Raw genomic sequence first — 15,774 nt, forward strand, 5'->3', positions numbered from 1 at the left:
CAGAGTCTCATCAGCCTGCAGGCTCTTGCTAAATACATACACAAGGGAATGGCAGTAGAGTGTTAATTCTACTGGACTAGTGATCCAGAGACCTGGATGATTGTCTGGAGACATGAGTTTGAATCCCACTGAGGGTATCTGGGGATAAATTTAATTAATTCATAAACCTGGAATAAATCTAAAAAGGCTGGTCATGATGATCATAAAACTATCAGATTTTTATAAAGCCTCATGTGGTTCCGAATGCTCTTTAGGGAAGGAAATCGGCCGTCCTTACCTGGCCTGCCGACATGTGACTCCAGGACCACAGCAATGAAGCGGACTCTGAAATGGCCGAGCCATTTAGTTGTATCAAAGTTCTACAGAAATTAATAAAACCAGACAGATCACCCTCAATGACCCTGCAAAGTCCTCCCTATAACAGCTGGACTTTGTGTCAATTTCTGTCAGATCTAGGGTTTGCTTTAACTTAATTGTAAAACTTAAGTCAATTACAATTATTAGACTTGAGTTGGGAGAGCTGATATAAAAGGACTTTCAGTTCTGACTCACTACAGGATCATGCTTCTTACAAGTGAGCTGTCACGAGCTTCACAGAATTTACTAAGTTAATCATAATAATTACAAAATGCTAAACTTACCAAAGGCAGTGGAAACAGTCGGTTCACTTTGGAACACTCGCTCATGACTTCTGGCCAACTGTCATGTTGTCTCTTGTTCTGTTGACTGTAATCTATCTTCTTCCTGCTCATCTTCCTGGAGCTGCAGCTATGCTCCTGAAAGCTGGTGCTTATTAACCCTTTCTAGACACAGCCCCTGTGCACGATCAGTAGTGTTCCTGAACTCTGGTTCAGACGATGCATGATCAGTCCGATTGGTTTAGGTGGTGCGTGATTAGTTTCTGATGGGTCATCTACTGATGCCATTTCATTTAATCTCCTGACTCTCCACACTCTAATGTGTCAATAACTTGTGGGACTGTGCCCCTCATTATAGATTTTCCTGTCATTTCATGAAATTTTGTAGCTTTCTACTGAGATAATCGGATGCCTTAAGATGTTTTCTTTGTCCGCTTATTTGAGATAAGAAAGCATGTGGAGTCAAGTCCTAATGGTTAACACTTTGAGGGAGGCGGTGGCATAGTAGTATTGTCACTGGACTAGTATTCAAGAGACCCAGGGTAATGCTTTAGGGACCCAGGTTCGAATCTCACCACGGCAGATGGTGAAATTTGAATTAAAAGTTTGATAACGACTGCAAATCCATTGTTGTAAAAACCCATCTGGTTCATGAATGTCCTTACGGGAAGGAAATCTCCTGTCCTTACCTGGTCTGGCCTACATGTGGTTCCAGACCTGCAGCAATGTGGTTGGCTCTTAATGCCCTCTGAACAAGGGCAATTAGGGATGGGCAATAAATGCTGGCCTAGCCAGCAACACTCACATCCCATGAATGAATAAAAAAAAACTCGGGCTCATTGTCCCAAATGCCTAATTGATGTTTAGAAAACCTGTAGAGTTCTCATTAGGGCAGGCGCCTATCAATATGTTTTGGTTAAAGAAACTGCTTGCTGGTGTATGTTTTCGTAGTGGCTGCCAGGGATTGGAACACAGTTTATTAAAAAGGTACAAAGTGGCACACAGCCTTAGACTGATACCGAAAATACAAAGTTACTTCACACCTAAAATCGACAGGTAGTGTGCATAAAATCAGTGTATAAAGGTGATCAGTGTGTCAAAGTTGAGATCGCAAGATACACATAAAAGTGCATACAATTGATACATTTAATTGATACATGTTCATAAGTAATATGAGTCAAAAGAACTACAGAGCTACAAAAACTGATTGGAGCACTTAATTCTTTAAGTTTACAGAACCAGGTTATATATTGTTCAGGAAAGTGACTGCTTCTTTGAAAACACGACAAGTTAAAAGGATAAACTGATTTAAGACATAAGGCTGAAGGTTTGAAACCCCACAGCAGTTTTCTTCACACAATAGGGTCTTCTACCTCAAGAATAGCTTATCAGTGTCAATGGCTGGGGAGTTAACGGTTCCAGACCTTAGCTCATCCAACCAAGACGGGGTTTGCAGTATTTACTCTGTAATTAAACCATAAAAGTGTAGCTTTGCACCAGCCTAGGGCCATGGGCTGTATTTCACTTGTCAAGTAAGGATGCAGCTACAGACAAAGAGCCAGTCACATGCTACTAGTGTTCTACATCGATTACAATTAAGCAGAATATCATATTAGGTTAGTTGATTAATACACTTCAATTCCTTGATCATTACACATAACTAAACTAGAAGCTAATTATTAAACATGAACTTGGCTACAATCTCACGGACTAGTCAAGCAACAGCCTGACACAGTCACACTCAGAGACAGGCCCTAACAGAGATGGCAGCACAGAGGTATACAGGGTGAGACAGTGGCCCTGGGAGTCCTCCACCTTGACTCCAGTCCCCATGAAGTCTCATGGCACCAGGTCAAACATGGGCATGGAAATCTCATGCTGACTGCCTTCCCTCAGCTGATGAATCAGTGCTCCTCCATGTTGAACACCACTTGGAAGAAGCACTGAGGGTGGCAAGGGCATTGAATGTACAGTGGGTGGAGGAATGTCCATCACCAAGACTGGCTCACTCACACCAATATCGACTGAGCTGGCTGAGTCCTAAAGGACATAGCTGCTAGACTGGGTCTGCGGTCAGTGGTGAGGGAACCAAGAGGGAAAAACCTACTTGACCTCGTCCTCATCAATCTACGTGTTGCAGATCCTTCTGTCCATGACACTATTGATAGGAGTGACCACCACACAGTGCTCATCCACTTTCGGGTTGACAAACTGTAACTGGTGGAGTGTCACAAGGATCAGTGCTGGGGCCTCAACTATTACCATCTGACTAGGATGAAGGAATCAATTGTGTTATAATCAAATTTGCTGATGATACAAAGAGGTAGGAAAGCAAGTTGTGAGGAGGATATAAAGATATAGATAGGTTAATTGAGTGGGCAAAAATTGTGGCAGGTATAATGTGGTAAAATGTGAGGCTGTCTACTTTGGCAGGAACAATAGTAAAACCATATGATTTAAATGGGGAGAGACTGCAGAATGCTGCGGTACGGAGGGATCTGGGTGTCCTGGTACATGAATGACAGAAAGGTAGCATTCAGGAATAGAAAGTAATTAGGGAGGCATTTTTGAAAGGGGGCTGAAGTATAAAAGTAAGGAAGTCTTGCAATGACTGTACAGATCATTGGAGAGAGCACAGCGAGGGAACTGGGCACAATTTTCATCCCCTTACTGAATGAGAGATATACTTGCATTGGAAACAGTTCAGAGAAGGTTCACTATACTGATTCCTGGAATGAAGGGATTGTCCTATGAGGAAAGGTTGAGCAGGTTGGGCCTATACTTGTTGGAGTTTAGAAAAATAAGAGGTGATCTTATTGAAACAAGATCCTGAGGGGGCTTGACAGGGAAAATGTTGGGAGGATGTTTCCTTTCGTGGGTGAATCTAGAACTAGGAGGCACAGTTTAAAGATAAGGGGTCTCCTTTTTAGGACAGACACAAGAAGGAATTTCTTTGCTGAGGGTCATTAGTCTTTTGAATTCTCCTTCCCAGAGAGCAATGAAGGCTGGATCACTGAATATATTCAAAGCTGAGTTGGACATGTTTTTGATTGACAAGAGAGTCAAGAGTTATGGGAGAAGTCAGGAAAGTGGGAGTTAATGCAACAATCAGATCAGCCATGATCGGAGCAGACTCAAGGGGCCAAATGACCTACTCCTGCTTCTAATTCTTGTGATTTTATAAGACAAAGTCCCGTGTTCACACTGAGGATACCGTCCATCATATTGTGAGGCACTATCACCATGCTAAATGGGATAGATTCAGAATAGGTTGAAATATAAACTGGGCATCCATGAGGTGCTGTGGGTCATCAGTAGCAGCAGAATTGTATTCAGCCACAATCTGTAACCACATGGTCCACATATCCCTCACTCTACCATTACCATCAAGCCAAGGGACCAACCCTGGTTCAACACAGAGTGTAGGAGCAGCACCAGGCATTCCTAAAACTCAGATTCCAATCTGGTGACCCTACACGATGGAACAATGTGCATTCTAAACAGTGGAAGCAGCATGCTCGAGGCAGGGTTAAGCGATCCCACAAACAACGGATCAGATCACAGATCAACCTGCCACATCCAGTCAAGAATGGTGCTGGACAAGTAAACAACTAACAGGAAAAGTAGGTCCCCACAATCATCACCATCCTCAATGATGGCGGAGCCCAGCACATCAGTATAAAAGACTGGGTTTAGTGATCCCGGGAGTGTTACCAATACCTTTCCTGGACACCAAGGCTAGGAGGGACAGTTTGGAAGGTATGGGACTTGTCCGTGAGAGTAATTAAAGGCATGATAACTGAAATAATCTAGAGTTAGAAAGGAGAAAAGGCTCCAAAAATGGAGCAGTTGGCAACTGGACATCAATTAATCTCATATTGGAGAAATCAAGGTCTCGAAAGTGTGCCTGTAACAATATTAGTTCACTTGACATTTATCCAGAATATTAAATTCCAGCTCAGTTATACGGGTTACTTACATCAGCTGAAACAAAGCCCAGCTGTCTGAATGAACATGGTTCATTCCTGGATCTGATTAACAGCAGCAATAACAGCAGAATCCAGTCCCTGCAGACTATTGTGAACTCGCTGGTGTGTCAGCAGGTGGGATGAGCGAGTGTATCCCTTCCCACAGTCGGAGCAGATGAACGGTCTCTCCCCAGTGTGAACTCGCTGGTGTCTCAGCAGAACACTTGTGGTTTTAAAGCTCTTCTCACATTCAGAACAATTGAAAGGTTTCTTATCAGAGTGAACAAGTTGGTGTGATCTGAGGCTGGTTAAATAAATGAATCCTTTTCCACACAAGGAGCAGGTGAATGACTTCTCCCCAGTGTGAACTCGCTGGTGTTTCTGGAGGCTGGATGACAGAGTGAATCCCTTCCCACACACTGTGCATCTGAATGGCCTCTCCTCATTGTGAACCCGCTGGTGGATCAGCAGATCGCTTGTGGTTTTATAACTCTTCTCACAGTCAGAACATTTGAAAGGTCTTTTATCTGTGTGAACTAGTTGGTGTGTAGCGAGGTGGGATGACCGAGTGAATCCCTTCCCACACACAGAGCAGATGAATGGCCTCTCCCCAGTGTGAGTGCGTTCGTGTTCAATGAGATTCTGTGATCTTTTAAACACCTTCCCGCAGTGAGAGCAACTGAACTGTTTCTCGGTGTGAACAACCTGGTGCCTGATCAGGTCCTTGGAGCTTTGAAAGCTGTTCTCACTGTCCGAGGGGTTACACAGCCTCTCATCAATGTGAACTTGCTGGTGGGTCTGCAGGTGGGATGACTGAATGAATCCCTTCCCACACACGGAGCAGGTGAATGGCCTCTCCCCACTGTGACTGCGTCGATGCATTTCCAGCAGGGATGGGTAATTGAATCCCTTCCCACAGTCCCCACATTTCCACGGTTTCTCCATGGTATGGGTGTCCTTGTGTCTTTCCAGGTTGGTCGATCAGTTGAAGCCTCATCCACACACAGAGCAAATGTACAGATCTCCCCACTGTGAACAGTGTAATGTTTTTTCAGGCTGTGTAACTGGTTAAAGTTCAGTTCACTGAAACACACTCACTCGGATGTGTGGGTGTCTCGGTGCTTTTCCAGTCACACCGATGGTTGAATTCTTCTCCCCCAGACAGAACAGACAAACATTTCTCCTTCCACCTTTTAAATGTTCAAAGGCCGTTGATATTCAGGTCCTGATGAATTGAGTGGCTCGGTCAGATCTTGATCTGATGTTTGGTTTGAGTTTCCCATCAGCAAGTCCTCTCCTTCTAATCCTCTGTAAATAGAGTTGACAGAGTCAGTATCACGATCAGTGCAGGATAGAAATTCAGAACAGACTGTTCTTGTTAGACTTATTTCTGTGGAACATTCTTTCCACTTGTTTTCTCAAACACGTGATCCAATCAAAGTAAAAGAAACTAAAATTGGCAACAAAGTTCCATCAAAAGTGAAGAGAGCCTTCCCAACTAAACCAGAATATTGTTTCCAGTGTCTATGAGACACTTTGTACCCTGAGGTACCACCGGTTGTGGGAGGTATCAAGTCTATCGGTGGACACCGCATGTTCCTTGTCCAAGGCCACTCGGGCACAGACAAAACCATGGAAGAGAGGCCAGCAGCCGTAGATCCCACCCACCCTTGATCTCCAAAATGCTGTTTTAACCGAGAGCAGCTCCAGTAGAAGATCCTCTGTCTTAACCACCTCCCACTGGGCAGCAAGATCAGGAGCCTGGGGCTGAAGCGTAAACTAACATGGAAGAGCAGCCCCTCAGGTAACCATACATGGCTGCTACCTCTCAGACTGAATATATACATGGTCTCCTCTGGGCTGCAAACATCACCTGCAGTCTGGGAATAGGTGAAGCTGTTTAAAAAACTGGAGCGGCGGTTTGCACTACCCGGGCACTAGGACTCGGCAGGGAACAGAGATTCTGAAGCCCCGCCCACACCCAGTCGCCAACGCATGCGCTCTACTCCTCGCTGAACAAAGATGGCGGCAGTTCACCTGGGCCACTTCTCGAGAAAAGGACTCGAAGCTGCAAACCCGGGACCTGCAAATTCTTATTCGAGGTGTGAGGCCTTCAGTAGGTGTTTCGAAACCGTCCCTGTCGACCCGCCGGCTCTATCGCTCCCTCCGCGTTTCAATTTCCTTACCGGTTGCAGATGAGACAAAAGAGCGTCTCTCCCCACCGCCATCACTCTCACTGCGCATACTCCAAACAGATCGGACCTGCGCCTGCGCACCACTCCTGTGGTTTGGATGGGGGAACAGTCACCACCGCGGGGAATGCTGGGTAATGACCCCGCCATTACAGGTCCTCATTAGTGTTTTTTCAACTGATGGGCAGATTGAGGCGGGAGGCAATAATTAAAATTGGGAACAAAATTATGCATCAGCTCAAGTGCATGGACCCTCCATTAACCACGAGAAAGAAGGGGAGTGGGAATTGGTGGGGCATTGTCCATCTCAGCATTGAAAATAGAAACATGAGGGGGAAATCAATTTGTATATTTTTTACAAACATCGACATGCAAAGAGAGAGATGCATGACCTTGGAAACCCTCATCCACGTGGCACAGAATGTCTGAAACTCATAATCAGAGCCTCAGGAAATCAAAATACTGACAACATTTAAACTACTCTGTTGTTTTCCAGAGACCCAGGGGACTGGGGTTCAAATCCCACCACGGCAGATGATTAAATTTAAATTTAATAAAAATCTGGAATTAAAACTCTGATGAGGACCATGAAATCATTGTTGATTGTCATAAAAACCTAACTGGTTCACTAATGCCCTTCAGGGAAGGAAATCTGCCATCCTTACCTGGTCTGGCCTACATGTGACTCCAGATCCACAGCAATGTGGTTGACTTTTAAATGCCCTCTAAACAAGGGCAATTAGGGATGGGCAATAATTGCTGGCATAGCCAGCGACGCTCACATCCCCAAAAAAAAGAATGTTTTAATGATAACTTGTCTACCAGGGGTTCCAACTGACTCACTTGACTGGCCAACTCAGGTTCCAGGCCTCAATTGCTCCAATTGGTGAACTCGCTGCTTCCTTGCTCCTCGGGCCTCTGAGTTCCTCTTGCTGTTGTTTCCCAGGACAGTCAATGCCTGCTCTCCAACACGGCCCTGTCAGATGGAGATCAGGGGCTCAGAGGAAGAAAATAAAATGAGGCGGTGAATCTGAATTGGGAAAAACAATGAGAGAAACAGGATTCAATGGAGAAACTGAACGGGGGGTGAGCACAGCCTCAGGAGCAGCGAGTGCGGCTCTCCGAGGCTGAATGGGAGCGGCCGGGCCCGGCGGCCGTGCGGTGATCTCCCTGGGCTGGGGGCTGCTGGGGGTCGGGGCTGCCCATTAAAGCAATGCTGCAGCGCCTCCCCCATCCTCGCTGCCGCTTCCCAGTTTCTTCTCCCATTTCCACCGAGTCCGACTCACAACAAAGGAGCTGCCCAGAATGCCCCGCGGCTGGCCCTGGGGAAAGGCGTGAGTTGGTTAGAGCAGTTTCTGGGGCGCGGGGGATTGTGGGAACTGTCGGTAATTGTTTTATTCGAGGCTGAGGAAAGGTCAACGACCTGAAATGTTAACTCTGTTTCTCTCTTTCCACAGATACTGCTTGACCTATTGTGTTTCCCTGCATTTTCTCTTATTGCATTTCAGATTGCTCGAATCCACTGTATTTTGCTTTTGTTCTATTGCAGGCTGAATCCAGAAACACAGACAGACCAGGTTTGAATCAGGATAGTGTTGGATGCAGAAGCACATTGAACTGAAGTGGAGATGGAGGTGAGGCTGCTGGGTTTAACCCATAGGACTAGAACTTAGCTGCAGGAGAAGGACATTCAGCCCTTCAAGCCTGCTCCACCATTCAATAAGATCATGGCTAATCTGGTTGTGGTCTCAACTTGAATTTCCTGTCTGCCCTTGCAACACTTGACTCCCTTGTCTATCAACAATCTGTCTAACTCTGCCTTGAACAATGACCCAGCCTCTATTGTGCTCTCGGGAAGTGAATTCCATAGGCTAACGAACCTCCTCATCTAAGTCTTAAATTTCTCCTCATCTCTTATTCTTAAACTGCGTCTCCAGGTTCTAGTCTCCTCCACTGCTCCGAAACCCAGAGGACTTGTTGAGCCCAACAATTTCCAATGTGGGAAGCTAAAGGGAGGTAGATTCTAGGAGAAATTAGTTTATTAAACTGACGCGGTTCCTATACTGCAACAGAAAACAGTATTGTTTTATTAACAAGTTTATGTGTAGAGTCTTTTAATCCATTTGGCAAGTACAGAAAATTTTCACTTCATTCATGGGAATTGGGCATCACCAGTGAGACCAGCACATATTGTCAATTCCCAGTTTCCCATTGAAAATGTGACGGTGGGCCTTCTTGTTGAACGACTGCAGTCAGTGTGGTGAAGGTCCTGTCACAATTCTTCTTAGTAAGGAGTTACTAGATTTTCACCCAGTGACGATGAAGGAACAGGGATATATGCCTGACTCAGAATGGTGTGTGACTTGAAAAGGATGATGGTATATGTATGCACCTGCTGCCCTTGTCTTTGTAGATGGTGGAGGTGACAGGTTCTGTCAAACGTCTGGTAGAGGTGCAGATGTAGAAAACCTCCACTGCTGCCACCTCCCAATTCTCTCCCTGTTCTGTAGATCCAAACCTGATAGCAGGTTCCCTTCGCTGGAGGACAACAGTATACAGTTGGGTCTTTACAATAATCCGGCAGCTTTCATGGTCTCTTTTCTAATGCTGGCCCCATGAATTCTGCTCAATTTCACAACCTGTCTTTTTGTTTTTGTGTTCTCTCTCACACTCTCTTTTTCCTTTTTTCTATTTGTTTTACCAGATATTAAAAGGAGAGAATGTACAGATGGGAAACCCAAACCTAGCATCACATCGGGATCTGACAGAGCTGCTCAATTCCTCTGGATTTGAATATCATCGGCCTTTGAACATGGAAGGAACTAGCACTGTTCACAGTGGGGATAAACCGTACACATGTTTTGTGTGTGGACGAGGTTTCAGTCGATCATGTGGCCTGTCAAAACACAGGCGGAGTCACACTGGGGAGAAACCATGGAAATGTGGGGATTGTGGGAAAGGATTCAATTATGCCTCTGAGCTGAAAGGTCATCGACGCAGTCATACGGGGGAGAAGCCTTTCACCTGTACTGAGTGTGGGAAGGCATTTGTTCATTCATCCACCCTGGTGACACACCAGCGAGTTCACACTGGGGAAAGGCCATTCACCTGTTCCCTGTGTGGGAAGAGATGTATGTTTTTATCTGGGCTGCTGAGACACCAGCAAGTTCACAATGATAAGAGACAGTTTAATTGCTCTGACTGTGATAGGAGCTTTAAATGTCCATATGGACTGAGGGAGCACCAGCGCATTCACACTGGCTACTCACCATTCAGCTGCTCTCACTGTGGGAAGAGCTTCAGGCGATCGTCCAGCCTGTTGATACATCAGCGAGTTCACACTGGGGAGAGGCCGTTCACTTGCTGTGTGTGTGGGAAGGGATTCATTAATTCATCCAATCTGCTGATACACCGGCGAGTTCACACCGGGGAGAGGCCTTTTAAATGCTCAGACTGTGGGAAATGTTATAAAAGTTCTGGAGACCTGGCGCACCATCAACCAGTTCACACTGACGAGAAACTGTTCAGGTGCTCTCACTGTGGGACTGGGTTCAGGCAATCATCTGACCTCACTGTACATCAGCGAGTTCACACTGGGGAGAGACCATTTACCTGCTCAAAATGTGGGAAGAGCTTTGCTCGTTCATGCAATCTGTGGAGGCACCAGCAAGTTCACACTGGGGAGAAGCCTTTCACCTGCTCTGTGTGTGGGAAGGGATTCACTCGTTCTTCCACTCTGCTGATGCACCAGCGAGTTCACAAGTGACTGCAAGGGTTTGACTCTGCTGTTAACCACATCCAGGACAGAACCATGTTCATTCTGAGAGTTGGGATCTGTTTCTGATGATTTTGATAAACTGCAGTCTAGTTACAATTGTTCAAATTCTGGATAAGTGTCAAATCAGCTTTGTATTAAACAGTGTGTTGTGTCTTTTTAAAAGCACGAAGACAAGTTAGTTCCTTTTGAAATGCTCTTTTTGTTCTTTCACAACAGCCAGTTTGTGCACAGCAAGATCCCACAAATAGTAATGAGACAAATGACCAATTAATCCAGATTTTTGTTTTTTAGTGGTGTTAGTTAAAACACGAATGTTGGTCCCACTGCACCAGGAGAACTCCCCTCTGGGTAGTTGTTAAGGTCTTCTGAGTTGAGTGCGGAGCTGATTGAGCTGCTGGGCCTGCATTGTACCTTGAAGAACATCTGTCTGGGATCTTTCCTCTTAATTCTCTGACTCCCAGTTGTTTCTGCAGCAAAATAGGTAACTTTGAATATCAATTTCAATTTAATCTTTGGAGCAAAATCGACAACTTTTAATCAGCTGTAAAACAGAAAGAAAGTTCCTGTGTTCATTTCGCACCTTTCATATCCTCAGAACATCCCAACGGGATCCACAGTCAATGATACATTTTGGAAGGAAGAATGAGGAGAGGCAGTATAAACTAAATGGTACAATTTTAAACAGAGTGCAGGAACAAGAACACTTTGTATATAGAGAAATATTTGGAGGTAGCAGGGCTATTTGATAAGGCTTTCATAAAGCACAAAGGATCCTGTCTTCATTGAAATAGGCTCAGAGTACAAAAGCAAGGAAGCTATAGTAAACTTTTATTAAACCACTGGTGAGACCTCAGCTGGATTTCATGACCAATCTGGGCACCTCAGTTTAGAAAGGACGTCACTATCTCAGAGAGGGTGCAGGAGAGATTCAACAGAATTATACCAAGGATGAGGGATTTCAGTTCTGTGAAGGGACTGGAGAAGTTGGGATTTCCCTCCTGAGAGCAAGGAGGTTATGGAGAAATTTAATGGTGGTGTTCAAAATGCTGAGAGGTTTCGACAGGTAGATAGGAAGAAAATGTTTCCACTGCAGGACAGTCAGTTAGCTCTGGAATTCCTTCCCTAAACATCTCCACCTCATTTTCCTCCTTTAAGATACTCCTTAAATCCTACCTCTTTGATGAAGTTTTTGGTTTCATCTGCCCTGTTAATCATTACATGGCTTATTGTCAAATGGTGATTGATAATTCTCCTGTGAAATACTTTGGGATGTTTCACAATGTTAAAGATGCTACATAAATACAAGCTGTGGATGTGAGAGTCATACTGGATTATGGATTATAAATTGTACAAACATTAAAAAAGGAAAAGAGGATTTAAATCTGTCTGGTCTTTGATTACCTCTCCTCCAGATCCAAACAAATGTTAAACAACAACACTGAAGCAGTCACTGTCCAAATGCAACAAGACCTGGGCAATATGCAGGCTTTGGCTGACAAGTGGCAAGTAACATTCGTGCCTCACAAGTGCAGGGCAATGACCATCTCCAACAAGAGAGAGTCTAACCATTGCCCCTTGACATTCAATGACATTACCTTCACTGAATCCTCCACTATCAACATCCTGGAGGCTACCATTGACCAGAAACTGAACTGGACGAGCCATATAAATACTGTGGCTACAAGAGCAGTCAGAGGTTAGAGATCCTGGGGCAATTAGCTCACCTCCTGACTCCCCAAAGTTGTCCACCATCTGCAAGACACAAGTCAGGAGTGTGATGGAATGCTCTCTGCTTGTCTGAGTGAGTGCAGCTCCAACAACACTCAAGAAGCTTGACACCGTCCAGGTCAAAGCAGCCTGCTTGATTGGCACCCCATCCACAAACATTCACTTCCTCCACCACTGACGAACAGTGGCCGCAGTGTGTACCATCTCCATGATGCACTGCAGAAACTTGCCAAGGCTCCTTAGACAGCACCTTCCAAACCCACAACTGCTACTATTTAGAAGGACAAGGGCAGCAGATACATGGGAACACCACCAACTGGAAGTTCTCCTCCAAGCCACTCACCATCTTGATTTGGAAATATATCACCGTTCCTTCACTGTCGCTGGGTCAAAATCCTGGAACTCCCTCCCTAACAGCACTGGGTGTACCTACACGCAGGGACTACAGTGGTTCAAGAAGGTAGCTCACTGCCACCACCTCAAGGGTAATGAGGGATGGGCAATAAATGGTGGCCGAGCCAGTGATGCCCACATCCCGTAAATGAATAAAAAAAGGGCATGGTGGCACATAAGTAAAATATTGCAGATGCTGAAAATCTGAATTCAGAAACAAACAGAAAATGCTGACATCCAGTGGTATCTGCTTTTACTTCAGGGAAAAGTGGGACTTCGTTCCAGTGGGACTAAATCCCTGTCTCCTTGGGACTGAACCCCTTGTACCAGTGGGACTAAATCCCTGTCTCCTTGGTACTGAACCCCTTGTACCAGTGGTACTCAACCCTGGTCTCCATGGGATTGAAACCTCAGCCACCAGCTCTTGTTGCCCTAAACTCCACACCCCTGCGTTGTGATTGTTTTTGACCGAGTGGACCCCAGACTCTTGTGCTGCAGTTTTTTGTTACCCTCCTTCCACTGTTCTGAAACAGCTTTTGCCCCTCAAATCTCCGTGCTGCCAGAGAAAACCAAAGTTTCAATAGGAGATTCACTGCTTCAATGGTGTGTGTCTGTTCCCAGAATGTACAGCAGGACAGAAAGTCTGCCACTTAGTCTGTCAGGGGAACTCTCCTTGGTCACGTGCAGCATTGTTTGTACTTTTCCTCAAGTGGATAAGGGGTTTGTGCTGTGGTCCCAGTGGTGGAGTTTGGCTGCATCAGGGCCCTCCCCTGTCCTGAGCCGGTTCAGCAAGGACCACTATCATCGTGGCAGTTCAAACCATTCAGCAGATGGGGATTGTCACGAGGAACTTGTCAGTGACTTTCTGTGGTTCCATTGCTTGATCCAAAGGATGTCTGCTGGTAGATCTTGCTCAGGAAGGGTGCTCCATATGGGGCAGCGAGATGGACTGCGGGCAGTAGATAGGTTGAACTGGTCATCATGGAGCGGTTAGTGAGGTGCAGCATGAATGGTTTCAACCAGTTTGTGGGTTTTAATCAGTTGGCGGATATGTGGCAGAGTGATGTTTGTGAGGACAGGAAGCCAGGGGAAGGGTGTTGAGTGCAGAGTTCCAGTTACGATGTGCATTGACAGTGAGATAACAGCAAACAACAATATAAACCTCCAATAACAGCCTCCACCGCTTCCCTCCGAGCCGGATCACAACAAAAACCTGAGAGCAGAGGCAGTCCCAAAATCCAGGAGAGGCAGAGAGTGTCAGTAAATGTAGGAGAAATGGAGACTGGTCAGGGAGCGTCTGTAAATGTAGGAGAAATGGAGAGTGGTCAGGGAGTGTCTGTAAATGGAAAAGACTGGTCAGGGAGCGTCTATGAATGGAGGAGAAATGGAGACTGGTCAGGGAGTGTCTGTAAATGTAGGAGAAATGGAGACTGGTCAGGGAGTGTCTGTAAATGGAGAAGACTGGTCAGGGAGCGTCTATGAATGGAGGAGAAATGGAGACTGGTCAGGGATCATCTATAAATGAAAGAGAAATGGAGACTGGTCAGGGAGCATCTGTAGGTGGAGCAGAGATGGAGACCGGTGAGGGAGCATCTGTAAATGGAAGAGAAATGGAGGCTGGTCAGAGATTGTCTGTGATTGGTGATGACAGTTCTCTTATCTCAACTCTCAAATGCCTGACATTCTAGGGGAGTACAAAGAAAATGCTTCAAAGACACTCTGAATGTCTCCTTGAAGCACAGTGACTTTGGCCTTCGTGACTGGGAGGAGTTTGTTACCAATTGTTCAGAATGGCAACAACTTATCCATCCAGCTGCCTCACGCTCTGAGTCCCAACAGCTTAATGAAGAGGCAGAGCAGTGGCAGAAAGGGAGAAAAAAAGGAAGCAATCCTGCACTCTGGATCTCACTACCTCGTAGAACATCCGCCCCATGTGCCCAACAATCTGTGGGTTAAGAATCAGCCTGTTCAGTCACATGATGACCCATGGCAGAAACTCGTGACCCTGAGTAGGCATTATCCTCAAAATGAGGGAATGCTGATGACCTTCCAGAGGAGGAGGTCATGAAGGTGTGACAGGAGATGGGAATTCCTGTGCTTGAACAGTTCACCTGGAATTACTTCCTTGCTGGGAGCCTTTCTGCTTGCTATGCAATCAATGGACTTTTCCAGCTCAAATGAAGGAGGTTTCTGGTCCAACTCAACCATGACAGGAAGCTGCAGAAGTGAGTCAGACAGAGACTGGGAGATGTCTGTCTCACGGGAGTACAGCTCACAGTAATGTTCAACCCAGCGGGACATCTGTTTACTTCTGTCAATGAGTACATCATCTGCCAATTTCAAATGGGTTGGACCAAGCGCCCTCTTGATCCGATCATACACAGCACATACATTTCCTTTGTCACAGTCAGTTTGGATTTCTTGGTGTCGGCTGTTGCAGTGTTTATTTGCACAGTATCTCCCTGTCTTTTGCACAACTGTCTTGGATAATTTTAAGTTACGCTGCGTTCAAGCTGTTGGGTTTATGTTGTGTATCAGGTAGGCTTTGCTTTTTGCTTCAATGACAGATGTCATCTCTGCTGAGTAGGTCTCAAACCAGTCTTTGTTGTGGGTTCCACCTTTACCAAATGTTGCTGCTGCTGTATCAGAAATAGAAACATAGCAAATAGGAGTAGATCATTCTACCCTTCAAACCTGCTCTGCCATTCAATATGACCATGGCTGATCCTCTATCTCAACACCATACACCTGCTCTCTCCCCACACCCCTTAATGCCTTAAATATATTCAGCGACTTGACCTCCACAAGCTTCTGTGGTAGAGAATTCCACAGGTTCACCAACCTCTGAGTAAAGAAGTTTGTCCTCATCTCAGTCCTAAATAACCGACCCCTTATCCTGAGATTGTGACCCCTTGTTCTCGACCTCCCAGTCAGAGGAAACATTATCCCTGCATCCAGTCTGTCCAGCCCTGTCAGAGTTTTATATGTTTCAATGAGGTCCCCTCTCATTCTTCCAAACTCCAGTGAATACAGGCCAAGTCGACCCAATCTCTCATTATATGACAATCCTGCCATCC

General features: G+C 45.6%; 2 protein-coding genes and 1 pseudogene across 5 annotated transcripts in view; 2 read left to right on the forward strand and 1 right to left on the reverse strand.

Annotated features, from left to right (window-relative positions):
- Positions 1 to 15,774, forward strand: part of LOC144673274 (uncharacterized) — a 159,666-nt pseudogene that overhangs the window by 122,565 nt on the left and 21,327 nt on the right. The window lies entirely within an intron of this gene.
- LOC144673284 (uncharacterized) overlaps positions 1 to 15,774 on the forward strand; it is a 150,190-nt gene that overhangs the window by 28,240 nt on the left and 106,176 nt on the right. The window contains 2 exon segments of the mRNA XM_078535201.1: positions 9,637 to 9,915; positions 10,075 to 10,560. Coding sequence (XP_078391327.1) covers positions 9,637 to 9,915; positions 10,075 to 10,560 — 765 coding nt within the window.
- LOC144673280 (uncharacterized) lies at positions 1,767 to 6,873 on the reverse strand. Of its 3 annotated transcripts, XR_013574280.1 has the most exons (3): positions 6,793 to 6,873; positions 4,566 to 5,914; positions 1,767 to 3,792 (listed from the first exon to the last, which is right to left on the reverse strand). XR_013574280.1 is itself a non-coding variant. In XM_078535195.1 (2 exons), exon 2 carries the CDS (start codon positions 5,549 to 5,551, stop codon positions 4,658 to 4,660), a length of 894 nt encoding a protein of 297 aa, XP_078391321.1. In that variant the 5' UTR covers positions 5,552 to 5,914; positions 6,793 to 6,873; the 3' UTR covers positions 4,527 to 4,657. The 3 variants fall into 3 exon arrangements, 2 of the variants coding, with proteins under 2 accessions (XP_078391321.1, XP_078391322.1); XM_078535195.1 differs by lacking the exon at positions 1,767 to 3,792 and having other exon boundaries at positions 4,527 to 5,914; XM_078535196.1 differs by lacking the exons at positions 1,767 to 3,792; positions 6,793 to 6,873 and adding an exon at positions 6,644 to 6,754 and having other exon boundaries at positions 4,527 to 5,914.

Source organism: Cetorhinus maximus, unplaced genomic scaffold (genome assembly GCF_964194155.1).
Source record: "Cetorhinus maximus unplaced genomic scaffold, sCetMax3.hap1.1 HAP1_SCAFFOLD_323, whole genome shotgun sequence".
Classification (NCBI taxonomy): domain Eukaryota; kingdom Metazoa; phylum Chordata; class Chondrichthyes; order Lamniformes; family Cetorhinidae; genus Cetorhinus; species Cetorhinus maximus.